This window comes from Sturnus vulgaris, chromosome Z (assembly GCF_052056855.1).
Source record: "Sturnus vulgaris isolate bStuVul1 chromosome Z, bStuVul1.hap1, whole genome shotgun sequence".
Classification (NCBI taxonomy): Eukaryota; Metazoa; Chordata; class Aves; order Passeriformes; family Sturnidae; genus Sturnus; species Sturnus vulgaris.
The window spans coordinates 3740715-3753168 of record NC_142283.1 but is presented as its reverse complement, the minus strand read 5'-3'; the positions used below and the strand labels follow the sequence as shown (position 1 = coordinate 3753168).

At 44.2% G+C, this 12454-nt stretch overlaps 1 protein-coding gene across 1 annotated transcript; it reads right to left on the bottom strand.

Annotated features, from left to right (window-relative positions):
- Positions 1-4682: 4682 nt before the first annotated feature.
- On the bottom strand, positions 4683-12090 carry LOC148219575 (RNA polymerase II elongation factor ELL2-like). The gene is made up of 7 exons (XM_088156340.1): positions 11911-12090; positions 10812-10936; positions 10330-10420; positions 8712-8847; positions 7145-7211; positions 5403-5574; positions 4683-4769 (listed from the first exon to the last, which is right to left on the bottom strand). The coding sequence occupies exons 1-7, from the start codon at positions 12088-12090 to the stop codon at positions 4683-4685; spliced, it is 858 nt and encodes a 285-aa protein (XP_088012466.1).
- Positions 12091-12454: the final 364 nt, after the last annotated feature.

The following is a 12454-nucleotide window of genomic DNA, read 5'->3' as shown; positions in this document are numbered from 1 at the left end:
ATTGCTCTAAGAGAGTGATGTCTTCAAAGAGAGTAAGAGGGATGATACAGGCAAGTACAGGTCAGTCAGCCTTGCCTCCATGAATGATCTGGGGCACAAAGTAGAGCTGGAGGCAAGTCCTTAGTGCTCTGACCCCCAGGTGCTGATACTGGGGCAGATACCTCTGAATGTCTTCATTAACAGCCAGGCTGGAGGAACAGTTTACCTTCAGCAAGTTTGCAGAAAATACATGATCTCTCCATAATTAGGTCACTTACAACCAGGCCTGCAGAATTAGTCACAGTGACTCAAACAGAAGTAGAAAAAGACTGCCCAAAACTCTCAGTTGGAGCACTGCTATTGCTCAAGTGTGTAGCTCACAAAGAAGCCCCTCAGCACTTGCCCAAGTTCCTTAGCTCATCTGCTATTTTAAGTTATTCCAGCAGTTTGCATGGCTGCATCATGAGAAGGTGTATCATGAAAGCAGTGATGGGGAATGCACCTGGGGCTGGCTGTTCCATGTGCAGCTGCAGTGCCAAAGAATAAAGACTCTTTATTTTCCTTTGCCTGAAGCAAAACCTTCTGGAGATGTGTCAGACCTGGCAGCACATCCTTCCAGCAAGTGGCAAACAATTCCATGTCACTTGGAAGAATGATGAAAATCAGATTATTGGACAGCCACAGGAAAGGTGAGAGTTCAGAAGTCTGTTTGCACTGATGTGTACAACTTTTATGACCCCTTCAGGAAAATTAATCTCCAAGCACCGGAGGTTTATGTCCAGAAAGGAGACAGAGGAGTCCTTTTTACATTATTCGGATAAAGGGAGAGGCCATGGGGCATTCCCCTGGGATCTCTCGAGCTTTTGGAATACACAGCCTCCTATTATCCTCTTTTTCGACCCGCATTTCCCTCTCTCTTTCCCCATTGGCTGAGGTACTTGACAGGTACAGACTTCCCAGAACACCTGATCCCTGAGATTCCCCTCTAATGTATAACCCTCCCTTTTAATTTTTAATTTTTATAGAATTCATAGTTTTTCCCCATTGCTTCTTTCATCTTTCAACATCCAATTTCATTTCTCAGCAAACCTACAGGTTGTATGCAAAAGCAAATATCTTTTTCCATTCATCAATCGGTGGAATCCATCCCATTGTTTCTTTTATCTCTCAGTGCTAGTCTTATCTACCAGCAGATCCACAGCTTGCTTGTAAAGACAAGCCTGACATTCCTCTCAGGACCTAGGAAACACAGCACAATAATACCTTCATCAGCATCCAAAGGATGCCACTGCTTCAGCCTCTCCAGTCCTTTTTATTTCCTCTTGGACTTTTGGGTCCTCTACTGCACCATGGCAAGTGCTGGGATTACAGAACTCCAAAATTTGTCTTTTTGTGGCACCTCACGGGTGCAGGATGAAATGGAGACCGGGATGGAAGTGAAACGGCATCTGGAAGGCAGAAGCAAGAAAGCAGCTGCTGGATGGACTTGACAGGGCTGCTGGTCAATCCTCTGCTTCTTGCTGTCCTGGTTTAGGGCAAATTTGGAGGAAACCTCTGAATGGGGTCCCTCTAGGAAACAGACTCCAGGGGTCCCTCTCCCAACTGCTTTGGGAAAAGATTTCCTTAGAGAGAAGCGGGAAAAAAGATTTCTATTTAACAGGCAAAGCACTCCCCAGCACAAAAATGAACAATACAAAACATCAGAACCTCTCACCGCTCTGACGAGATGACAAATTCAGAAGAGTCCCTTCCGTGGGTTCAGCTCGGCTCACTCAGGCTGTTCTCAGTCCCTCCATCTCTGGGAAATGCCACGGCCCAGGCCAGGCCTGGTGTGACACAGGTGCCAGCTCCCACTGCTCCTCGGGGTTTTTCAGTCCAGAGCAGGTTCCAAGAATTCCAAAAAAAGGAAAAAAACATAGTCCATGGAACTACTGTCCCTCAGCTAGTCAAAAGCTAAATAAAAGCAAAGGAGAGCTCTCTCCTGCTGTCCATTGCAGACAGCACAGTCTGTATGAAGGAATGTGGGGAAGCAAGTGCAGTCTCTGATAACAAACTCTGCACCTCTTCTCTCCCCCTCCAGTCTTGGAACCAGTCTTAAAACTGCAGAACTCAATATCCAACCCAAACAGAACAAACAATTGGGGATACAAGCATCATAAAGTCAGCCCAGGACACTTGCTCATCACTGGGCTCATCAAGTCTGAATCCAGAAGCCCAAAGTTTGGAGGAGTTTCTGCACTCTGGTCAGAAGGAAAGCCAATTCCATTCCATAGGGGTTACTGGCACCAAGGCTCCAATAACCAGCTCACAAAGTCTAGTGCTCCTCATTTAAATGACAAGATTGGCTTGGAAAGAGCTCTGCACTTGTGAATTGCTCTTTGACTGTTTTTCAAAGGCATTTGGGAAGCTCTGCACACATCAACTCAAAGCCATCTTTTCAAAGAAATCTTGAAGAATTATGATAGGAAGAAGAGCTGGCATAAGGAAAAGTCGGCTGAAACAGGAAGGAACACTGAGGATCTTGGGAATCTCTCTCTGCTTTCATTCTGGGATTGCCACAGGATCCTTTCATGTTCTTGTTGGCTTACATTGCCACTGCATACACACAGCTCAGAATGTCATCAGGTGGAGATTGTCATTTCATAGCTGAAATTGGACAAGATTGATGCAAAACACTCCCAGTTACATGGGACTGACTTAGCCCATGGAGGTCTTACCCCAGCAGCAAGCTGAGAGAACAAATCAGAAAATCTAAAAAGACAAATGAGTAAAATTAGCCATGAAACCACTAGGATGTGGCCACAAGGGCTTGCCCTTGCACTACTGAGATTCAGAATTCAAGTGGCTCCTAAAGAAAAATGATCCCATATGAAATGCTCTGAGGAAGATTTTCCCAAGTTACAATCCTTTCTGGAGATAATCATGTGATAGGAAATGATAATTTAAGTCTGTGTGTATCATCTTGGGGAAAAGCACTCCCATCTTTGCACAGTTTTCTGGTGCGAGCATCCCTGATGACTTTAGATGCTCAGGTACATCCTCATCAACCTGGGGACTGTGTTTATGTCAGAAAGCAGAGCAACAAGGCATTTAAACAAAAGTGGAAATGACGATTTCAAGTACTCCCAAGCACACCTGCAGTAATAAAAGGGGATGGGATCAGTGCATTGATATACATTTCCCCAAGGGAAGCCAGCCCCAACAAATGAGAAACTAGATGGGAATATAGACTCAACTGAGAATCTGATGCATGAAAATATGACTTCTTCATGCTGTGTAGAATTAGTTAGAAGAATTTCCATGAAAGGAAAGATAAGTCATGAAGGGGTAACCATGGAAAATCCTCAGTCTCAGCCCACTCTCAACAGCAACACTCTTGCACTCTCTGCCAAGCTGCAGCAGTCACCAGGCCAAGGGCAGGCAGCCCAGCAGAATTCACCCCATGGTCCCCACAGCAGAGTTCCTTGTGCTGCTGCACTGCAGAGCTGTAGGAGCATCCCCTGTGCCAGGCTACAAAGGAGCCAAGTCTCAGGGTTTAAGAGGTGACATTTTCTTCACCTTCACTTGAAGGAGAACAGAAGGGCAGCAACAGCTCAGGTGTTCAATCACAAAACACTCCAGGATGTCTCAGGTATAGGGGCTTGAAAATGTTGGCATGGAGACAATTGAGGAAGTTCTAAAATACTCTCCAAAGAAGAAAGGGGCATTCACAGCCCCACTTAAGTCTAAATATTGTCCTCCCTCAGCCATTTTTCTATCCTTCCCCAGAAGAAGGTTATGGCATTGCTGGCCACACCTCTACCCTGTCAGCTGAATATATTAACAACAGGAAACTTAGGAAAAAAACTGGACTGCAACGTCCCCATAGGTCTGTGCAGGAATCAACATCCATGTCTCTAGAAGGTTGTGACAGAGTATTTTTAAGAGAACTACAAAACAAGGTTTCCATATGGATACATTCACCCAAGTTCTCTTTCAAACCCACTGAAGCACCTTGTCTCCAACACTTGTAAATGTGTTTTACGAAACACTTGCCAAGATCTGGATTCTCCTTGGCTCACTGACAAGGTGAAACCAAGGTCTACCAGCAGTCCTGGGAGATGCTGAAGATGATTTCTTGGAGCAGACCCTGTGCATTCCTCTGTAACCCTGTAACTTCTGTAACAAGTGGATTTGGGGATGGGGTTGTCAAAACTTCTACGCCTTTGACAGCATAAGGCAGAGGATTGTTTATTTAAACAAGAAAGTTCAAAAAACACCCCTATACTTATCATGAAGACTTTCAATTTGCCACAATACGTTCTTAAATTGTGTACAACTTCATAGTAGAGGTACTGGGCTTCCACCATCTACAGATCAAGTTTATTTCTATGGACAAACCTAAGGCTTGAAGAAAAGAATTGACCAGAAGAACGCCACTCCAAATGCTATATAAACAACGACAGATAGAGTTATTAATAGTAAAGTATCTTTATTGTTAAAGTTCAAAACTTACTTCTTTCAACTTCTAAAACTCATGAAGGTCTTTGAACTAATCCTATATTTTTAAGAAATAATCATCTCCTCAGTGCTATGTGCAAACATAACCTAACTGTTCAATACTAACTTAAGTAATCCTAAAAGCCTAATCTTCTATTTGAAATAAAAATCCAGAGTTCACTGATTTATAAGGCTGAAGCAGATGTGCGGTGCCAGGACTCCACTTATTGCTTGTCAAATTCAGATATTCGCCTCTGAATATGTGACAGCTTTTTGTGGAGGTACTGGCACCTGCTCTTCATTTCAGAGTAGCTGGGACTACCCTGTGAGGGACAAAACAAAAGAAAATTCGGGCATGCAAACATTTCTACAGAGTTTAGAATCTGATCTCCTTGGCTTTAAAAAAGCCTTGAGCCAGACTTAGCAGTAATCATGGCCCTGCAGGTCTGGTGTCACACATACCTGTTGTAATTGCTGATAATCTGCTAGGATTCGATGAAGCAGCATCTTCCAAAAAAAAAAAAAAAACTATGAAGAATGCTTCACTATCACTAGAAAATGCAAACCTAGGTAAAATACTGAAAATACCCCTGTTTGACTCTTGAGATTTTCTTCTCTCTGAGCCAACACTCTTCTGGGAGGTTTGCAAAAACAAATCCCCAACTCCCAGCATCACCCAAGATCTGCAATTAAGCCTCTCATAGGGAACAGAAGGAGCACATGCTCTAAGACTCTGCTTGGGACACATCTCACCTTACTCTTTCTTCACAGACAGCTCAAACAAGGGCTTTTGGGCAGGGTCTTGCAAAAATCAGACCCAGCCCAAGCAGTGTCTGAGCATATATGCCAATTCTGCAGTTTCCCTTTGTCTCACTGAGCAGCTCCAGGGAATTCAAAACACTGCTGGGATGAAGCACAGTTTTCACAGTTTTATCCTTCTTTACCTGATAGGCTTCAGAGCCTGGAATCAGAGACTTCCACTGCTCAAGAAACTGCCTGAAATTCTTGTTGATCTTGTCAATCTTCAAATGTAAATTCCTGTATTCCTCATACTCTGCATTGAAGTCATCCTTGTAGTGCTGGCGTTGCTCCAAGGAGACTATGGCTATGTATTTGCTAATGGAAAGAATTCGATCATTTTTCTATGAATGAACTCTAAGAGAACATTCCGATGTGTTCATGTGCTTTAAGAGAATGTAGTCAGGTTACTCCAGAAGTCTGCCACCTTTCTATGACACTTAATTACTAATACTTTACATTGTAGAGGTTTTCTTCATTAGAAAGTGGAGCACGTTTAGAAAATATTGGCGCTCATTTCAAATATCAAAGGACTGACAGAGACCCCAGCCTCAGGAAGAGAAGAAACATTGCTAAATTCTATTCTCCATCTAGATAGGAAAATCTTTTAAATTTACATTTACTTTTGAAAATCCATCTGCAATACATATTTGGCAGGGACTGCATTTGTGGAGTTGGTTACACAAAGTTGGACTTTTGAGCTACATTGATGTCTTGCTGTCTAACAGCAATACACAGCTAATGATAATATTTGATTCTTCTAGTGAGCAGCAGTTACAAAACGAAGCTTTGAACTGAGGCATTTGTAATACAGCCACAAAAAATCTCTGTACAAATCTGAAATTACAACTACAATAACCCAAACCACATCAGCTCTGAAGGAGGGCAAAACTCATCAATGCCTAAAGCCAAAACTCATGAATGAATAAAGCCACTGATGGGACAAAAATTTTCTTCATTCCCTTCTCCCTCAAATCAACATGAGTGAGGTCTATAAAGCTCTTGATATAAATCCAAGATGAAGTGTCAATGAGAATAATAGACACCACTTCTCAACACGGACACTTCAATGCTTCTGCTCCTCCAGGCCTGAACACCTGGTTCTTTTGAATGACAAAAACTCCCTCCACATGGCAATGAATCCTTCAAAGCATCCTGAGATTAATTGTTACAAGCAGTAAATCTTTAACAAGTTGGAATTCAGTACCAAGACAGACAACAGCTTGTGCCAGGGATGCATCCCAGGCCAGATGTACCTGACTGGAGTACTGGTGTGCTCTGAAAAGAAAACTACAGATGTCTTTCAACATTCTGGGAGGTGCCAGAGAAGAAATAGCCTGGACTAGTGGCTTGTGCCCAGTGGCATTTCCTAGCAAGAGCCCCAGCACAGGCCTCACTCAGCTGCTGCCCTGCAGGGCCAGACTTGCCCTCAGCCTTGCCACGGAGCATCCCTGGCTGTATCCAATGTGAGCCAGGGCCCTGCCGCGCCTGCTCCAAAGGCCACAGCTGCCCCAGAGCCCAAGGGCTGCAGGAGGCCTGACTGCCCTTGCCAACATCACTGCTCTGACAGGAGCTGGCACCAATTCCCAGCCTTTGATACCACACACACACACACACACACACACACACACACACACACACACTTCTCTGTCCCCTCCTGCCCTGCAAAGACGAGGGGGGGATGCAACAGCAGTGCTGCAGCTGCCCCTGTGCAACTGCACTGCAGGGAGGGAGGGCCCCTCTGGGCCCAACCCACCTCGGGGCTCATCTCAGCTCTTATTAGCCTTGAGCTCCTGCAAAACTTCTCAGAGTCATCCTTTCAGAACTGGAAAGAGTTTCTCATGGCACCCCACTGTGAATGGCAAGGCTTAATTGCTATTCTACTCACCTCAAGTAGTCTGCTTGGTTGGTTGTTGCAGAGCATGTGGAGACAATGGAAGTATCTTTTCTTTCTCCTGCAGAAAAGCAGAGTTTTGACACCTGTCATCAGGAGATCTTTCAAAAGCCAGAAAATACTCACTGGATGGCCTTGAAAATGACCTTCAGACCTTCCTTCTCACAGTAAATTACTTGGAAAAAGCTACAAAAATTAATAATGGGGTACACACAACATTCTCTACAGTAGCCTGTTCTGGGCCTCAGAAACAAGGCATGACCACTTTATTCTACAGGTTCTGCACTGCCACATGATAAAGCCCAGTTCAGCTTTTCTTTTTTGAAGGCATGAGGTGGCATCTGCACAGCCATTCAAGTCTTGCAGCAACAGATGCAGCTTCACAAAACACAACAGCTTGAGACAGACAGAGGGCGAGAGAGAGACACTGACATCGAGATTCTAACAAGAACTAGAGAATAAAGCTGGACTTCTTCTCATGCCATGTTTTTATCACCACTTCCTTGCCCATTCCAAAGGCCCAAAGTTTAGATGAAACAAAGTTTGCATGCAAAGTTTCTGCACTCTTGTTAGCAGGAAAGTCACATGTATGTTCAATACAACTTGTAAGAAGTGTTTTGCTGCCAACATTTCACTCCCAAAAATGCATTTGCTCTCATGGCTCAGTCCACTCAAAAGCTTCAGCCTAAGCCCCAACTTAAAACACAGTCCAGATTTTTCCTTCACCAGCTGCTCAGAATTCTGTAACTGGCTCCTGAAGAATGATGCTCACATATTTATAGATTCAAGCAGGAATCCTTCCAACGTCATCCCAAGGTTTGCTGGTACTGTGTGTATGTCCAGAAGAAATGTGGAAAGACCATCTGAAAGCACCTGTGTCTACAAGCACACCACCACTTGCAAGAGGCATCTGCACACTCTAAACATGCCTCCAGGCTAAACTAGTAATTTGCAACTTCAACCTCCAAAAGAGGCAACACACAAAGACAGCAACTGAACTCTGCCCTGCTGGCTATGTCCCTGTGATCAGAAATCTTGGTGCCTTTCTGTTTAGCTTTTCAATATTGTTTTCAGAGGGAGCTACTTGTAAAGCTTTTGAAGAAAGAAATTCTGCAGCTAAGATGCAGAGGAGCTCATGGCACAGTTCAAACTAGAACTCCAGGAAACCCCAGCCCAGCTTTTGTAGCTTTTGGAGTTTCCAGGAAAAGGCTGAGTTCAATGAACAATGATGAAATTCTTGAGATTTGATCTACATATTTCAGGAAACAAGCCTGAAACGAAGATGTGTTGGGTTTCTATCTTCAACATGCAGATTTGAAAACCTGCTGATGGAAAAAGTGTTGCCTCACTCAACTGTCAGTTTACTGGAAATTAAAGGGAAAGAAAGCATCCATTCTCTTATTCCTTTCTATCTCCCTTGTTTGCATTTACTATTAATGACATCTGTACAATTAAAAAGACTCTCATTTGCAGCTTAATTTGGGCAGAAGCTTCTCTTAATAATTAAATCTTTACATCATAGTTTTCCAGAGAGGAGTTAGGAAAAGCAGCATCTTAATACCTTCATCGAAATCCAAAGGATGTGACTGCTTCAGCCTTCCCAATTCATTTTTCTTCCCGTTTGAATCGGGGATCTCCTTCTGCACCATGGCAGGCTCTGGGACAGTAGAACTCTGGAACTTTTCTTTCTGGTGCACCTCGGGGGTGCAGGGGGAAATGGAGCTGACACTTGGAGACATGTTCAAAGTCCAAAGGGATGTGGAAGGGAGCACCCAGGAAGAAGAGAGGCCTCCAGCTGCTGGCTGGACATGGCTGGTGAATTGCTGGTGACCAATTCGCCTCTTCTTGCTCATCACAGGACTGGTAAAGTCAGAAGCCAGAGGCCGTTTCTGCAACAACAACAAAATCATTCATTCATTAATCTATGATCAGGATCAGAATTTGCTCCTGTTCTAAAAACCAAGCATTTCTAAAGTGACAATGCTTGAAAACACATCTTTCTCAACTAAAAAGATCATTCAAACAAGGATGTAGTGCAGGTAAATACATGCTTTATCTGATTCCTATTTTCTCATCCTAAGACTTTGTAGCTAAAAGGCTTTGAGAGAAAGACATTTCCTTCAGCAGCTCTATCAAAGGCTTCCCCAAAATGAGGAGGTCCAGTTGGTTTTTTCTAGCTCCCAATTCCTGCTTGTACACACCAGGAAAAGTCTCAGCTCTTGCTGTCACACACCTACATGATTCACTAAAGAGGCACTTGGCTGGTTGAGGATTTTACCCATTAAAGACACAATCAGTGCTTCACTGACACAACCCAGGAGTACAGGGTGTGATGGTTGGTTGTGAATTCACCTCAGGATGAACAAAGACATCAGTCACATGTCAGCAAAGTCTTGTGCTTCTAGGCACAGTTGCCTTCACTCCAGCAGCCACTCCACTCTTTAGACTCAAAAGCTGCTGGCTAACAAGTTCTTACATTTGTACAAGAGAGTTTCACAAGTGGTGACTTATGGCCCCTTCCTTTTTCCTCGGTGCCCTTCAATCATTGCTCAGCTCCTCCCAAGGACCTTCTCAAAGGTGCTGGCTCACAAGCCACAGCACACAGCCACAAGCTCCCCACGCCCACAGCAAACTTCAGGACTGAGGATGGAGTAGAACAGGACAGCCATGCTGTTCCCAGGCAGAGCAAAGCAGGAGACAAATCAAGGCAGAGAAGGGAGTGTGGGAATATCACAATTCTGTAGATCCTGTGCTGGGCCTGCCACATGGACAGTGTGGATCTGGAGTAAACAATGAGAATGAAAGCAGGAGAGAGGGAAAAGAGAGAGAGAGGGCCCCATCTGCCCCACCCTGGTGCAGCCTCTTATGTCCAGGAGTCTTTTGACACAGTTTTGTCATGCATGCAGAGCCAGCCCTTTGAGCCCTTCTGCAGGGAATGAGTTGAGAGTGGGGACTGAGCTCAAGTGTCCAGGCAGAGCAGAAAGTTGGCTCAGGACAGTGCTGCTCCAGCCCTGCAGGAGCCTCTCTTCTGATCACAACCTTCCTGTCAAAGCAGTCACAGTGCCTGAGGCAGAGCCTGCTTTGGCCTGGTCCTGCACATTCACATCACAGCTTTTACACCATCAGCAGAGAGCTAAACCTTAATACACAATAGAGAATGTTCAAAATGCACCAAATACCTGAGCAGGTCTTGCTGGAGCATCTCTCTCAGAAGGCCCTGGAGATGTCATCTGGCTGGTGCTGATGGAGTTCTGAGATGGAGCTGATTTTCTGTGAGGATGGTCAAACATTTCAGTTTACAAGACCTAAATATCAACTGTCATAGCTCTTTCCTGACAGACAATACAGAACTTTAGTGTCAAGTCTCAAGGCAACTGCATGAAGCTGAGTTCAGAGAGCTATAGACTGTATATCAGGAAAATGTTCTTGCTCCAGAGGGTGCTGGAGCACAGGTACAGCTCTCCCGGCCAGTGGGCACTGCAGCAGGGCTTCAAGAAGCATTTGGACAATGCTCTTGGGCACAGGGTGTGATTCTTGTGGTGTCCTGTGCAGGGCCAGGAGTTGGACTCCATTACTCAGCATATTCTAACAATCTAGGCTTCATTTCCCAAGGTGTTTTTCCTGAAAAGTCTCTTTTCTTTCCTCTAAAGACTGAACTTACCTAGCAAGTATTAACTTCAAATTCTCCCTATCGATTTCACTGTAGCCAGGCCAATCAGTCTGAAGGGTTGGAAAGAGATGTTCCTTCAGACTGAAGGAATTATCCTTTAGATTCAGGTTGGCTACCTACAGGCAGACATTGAAGAAAATAAACCTTCATTATGGTTGCTGTATGCAAACTACAGAAATCCAGTTGTTGCTAAAGAATTCTTTGTGAGCACCCAACTCAAACTAAACAATGTCCTTTGGTACAGAGATCAATTATTCCTCTATCACATGAGGTATAAGACATATCAAAGTTTCACCAATTGGAAACAACTGAGTATCTCTATTCATATCTCCCAAGTGTTTCTTTGAAAACAACATTTAGAACTACAATGTGTAAGGAGAGGTGGTCAGGGCCAGCGTCCCTCCCTCTTCATGTGGCAGAGCCAGGGTTCATTCCAGCAAAGTCCTGTCCTGAGAAGGCAGTGCACATGGCTTGCTCTATTCCTTTGACAATAAATGAGGTTTGTATCTTCCTCCAGTCAAATACAAAATCTACTCAAAAAGCTAAAAGGAGGCAGGAAAACCTCAAGACAACTAATATTAGAAGTGGTGGTTTAGAATTTCATCACCTGACACCTGCTCAGAGTTCCATAGAAGAGCCCACAGGAAAAATCTCCATCAATCTGACCCTTACAACACATTAAATAACTCATCAACACACCATCACCATCTCTTAAAATTTGGCCTTTTTCTTTCTTTGAAAGCATGGTAAACACTAATGTTTATCTGATGGTCTTTGCTGATGTCTGTCTCCCCCCAGCTTAAAAAAAACATGGTAGAAGTAACAAAGTAACCCAGAATTAGGAATTCATGCCTTAAAAGCAGAACTAAGGTTGTGTTGGAAGGGAAGCAAGTCTGTGAATCCATTTGATAAAAAAATCTGAGCATCCAAAACTGTACCCATTTGAATTATCTTCCCTGGACATTGTTCATAGCTAAAGAGGAAATATTCTGAAGTGATATATTAATGTTTGCATCATTCAGCAACAGCCATGAGAAACAGGGAATATTTAAAAAGGAAGAAATTGCTGGAACAAACAGAACAATCTGACCTGCTGGAGGATCTTTCCAAGGGTACCCTTGTCCTTTTGCCTGACTCCATCTCTCTGCAAGCGGGCAAGTAGCTCTGGCTTCTTGTACGTCCTCAGAGCAAGTAAATGAATCACCCTGTCCCTGTAGGGTCGGCCATAAACAGCAGTGCAAGGATTCCCTTCACTGTCTGCAGGCTTCATGGGCGTTCTTTTCTTCTTCTCAGGTGCAGGATGTGAAGAGTTTGGTTGGGCCTTTTTGATGTCTGCTTGTTTTCCCAAAGGAAAGGAAAACAGAAAAAGAAATATCATAGGGGAGGTTGGGAGAAGGCAAGCAAGTTGATTGAAAATGATGATGGAATTCTTGGGGAGAGAGCTGAACTTGCATATGCTTGTGAATCCCTTCCAACTCAGCATATTCTCTGATTCTATGGCAAAGCCCAATCCCCAGCTGGTACTGCATGGAGCATGTTGCAAGGGCACCCTGTACCCTGCCAGCAACCAGACCTGTCTCACCTGGGATTCTCAGTGCCAGCCCAAAGCCAAAATGGTCCCAAGTTCCAGCATT

Bases quoted from the DNA above. Each gene is read 5' to 3' on its own strand.
- LOC148219575 (XM_088156340.1), bottom strand. From the start codon at position 12,090: ATGAAGCCTGCAGACAGTGAAGGGAATCCTTGCACTGCTGTTTATGGC. The intron at 10,421-10,811 runs GTAAGTTCAGTC...CCATCCTCACAG, and splicing joins TTGAAGTTAATACTTGCTAG to AAAATCAGCTCCATCTCAGA. The intron at 8,848-10,329 runs GTATTTGGTGCA...TGCACCCCCGAG, and splicing joins CTCCAGCAAGACCTGCTCAG to GTGCACCAGAAAGAAAAGTT.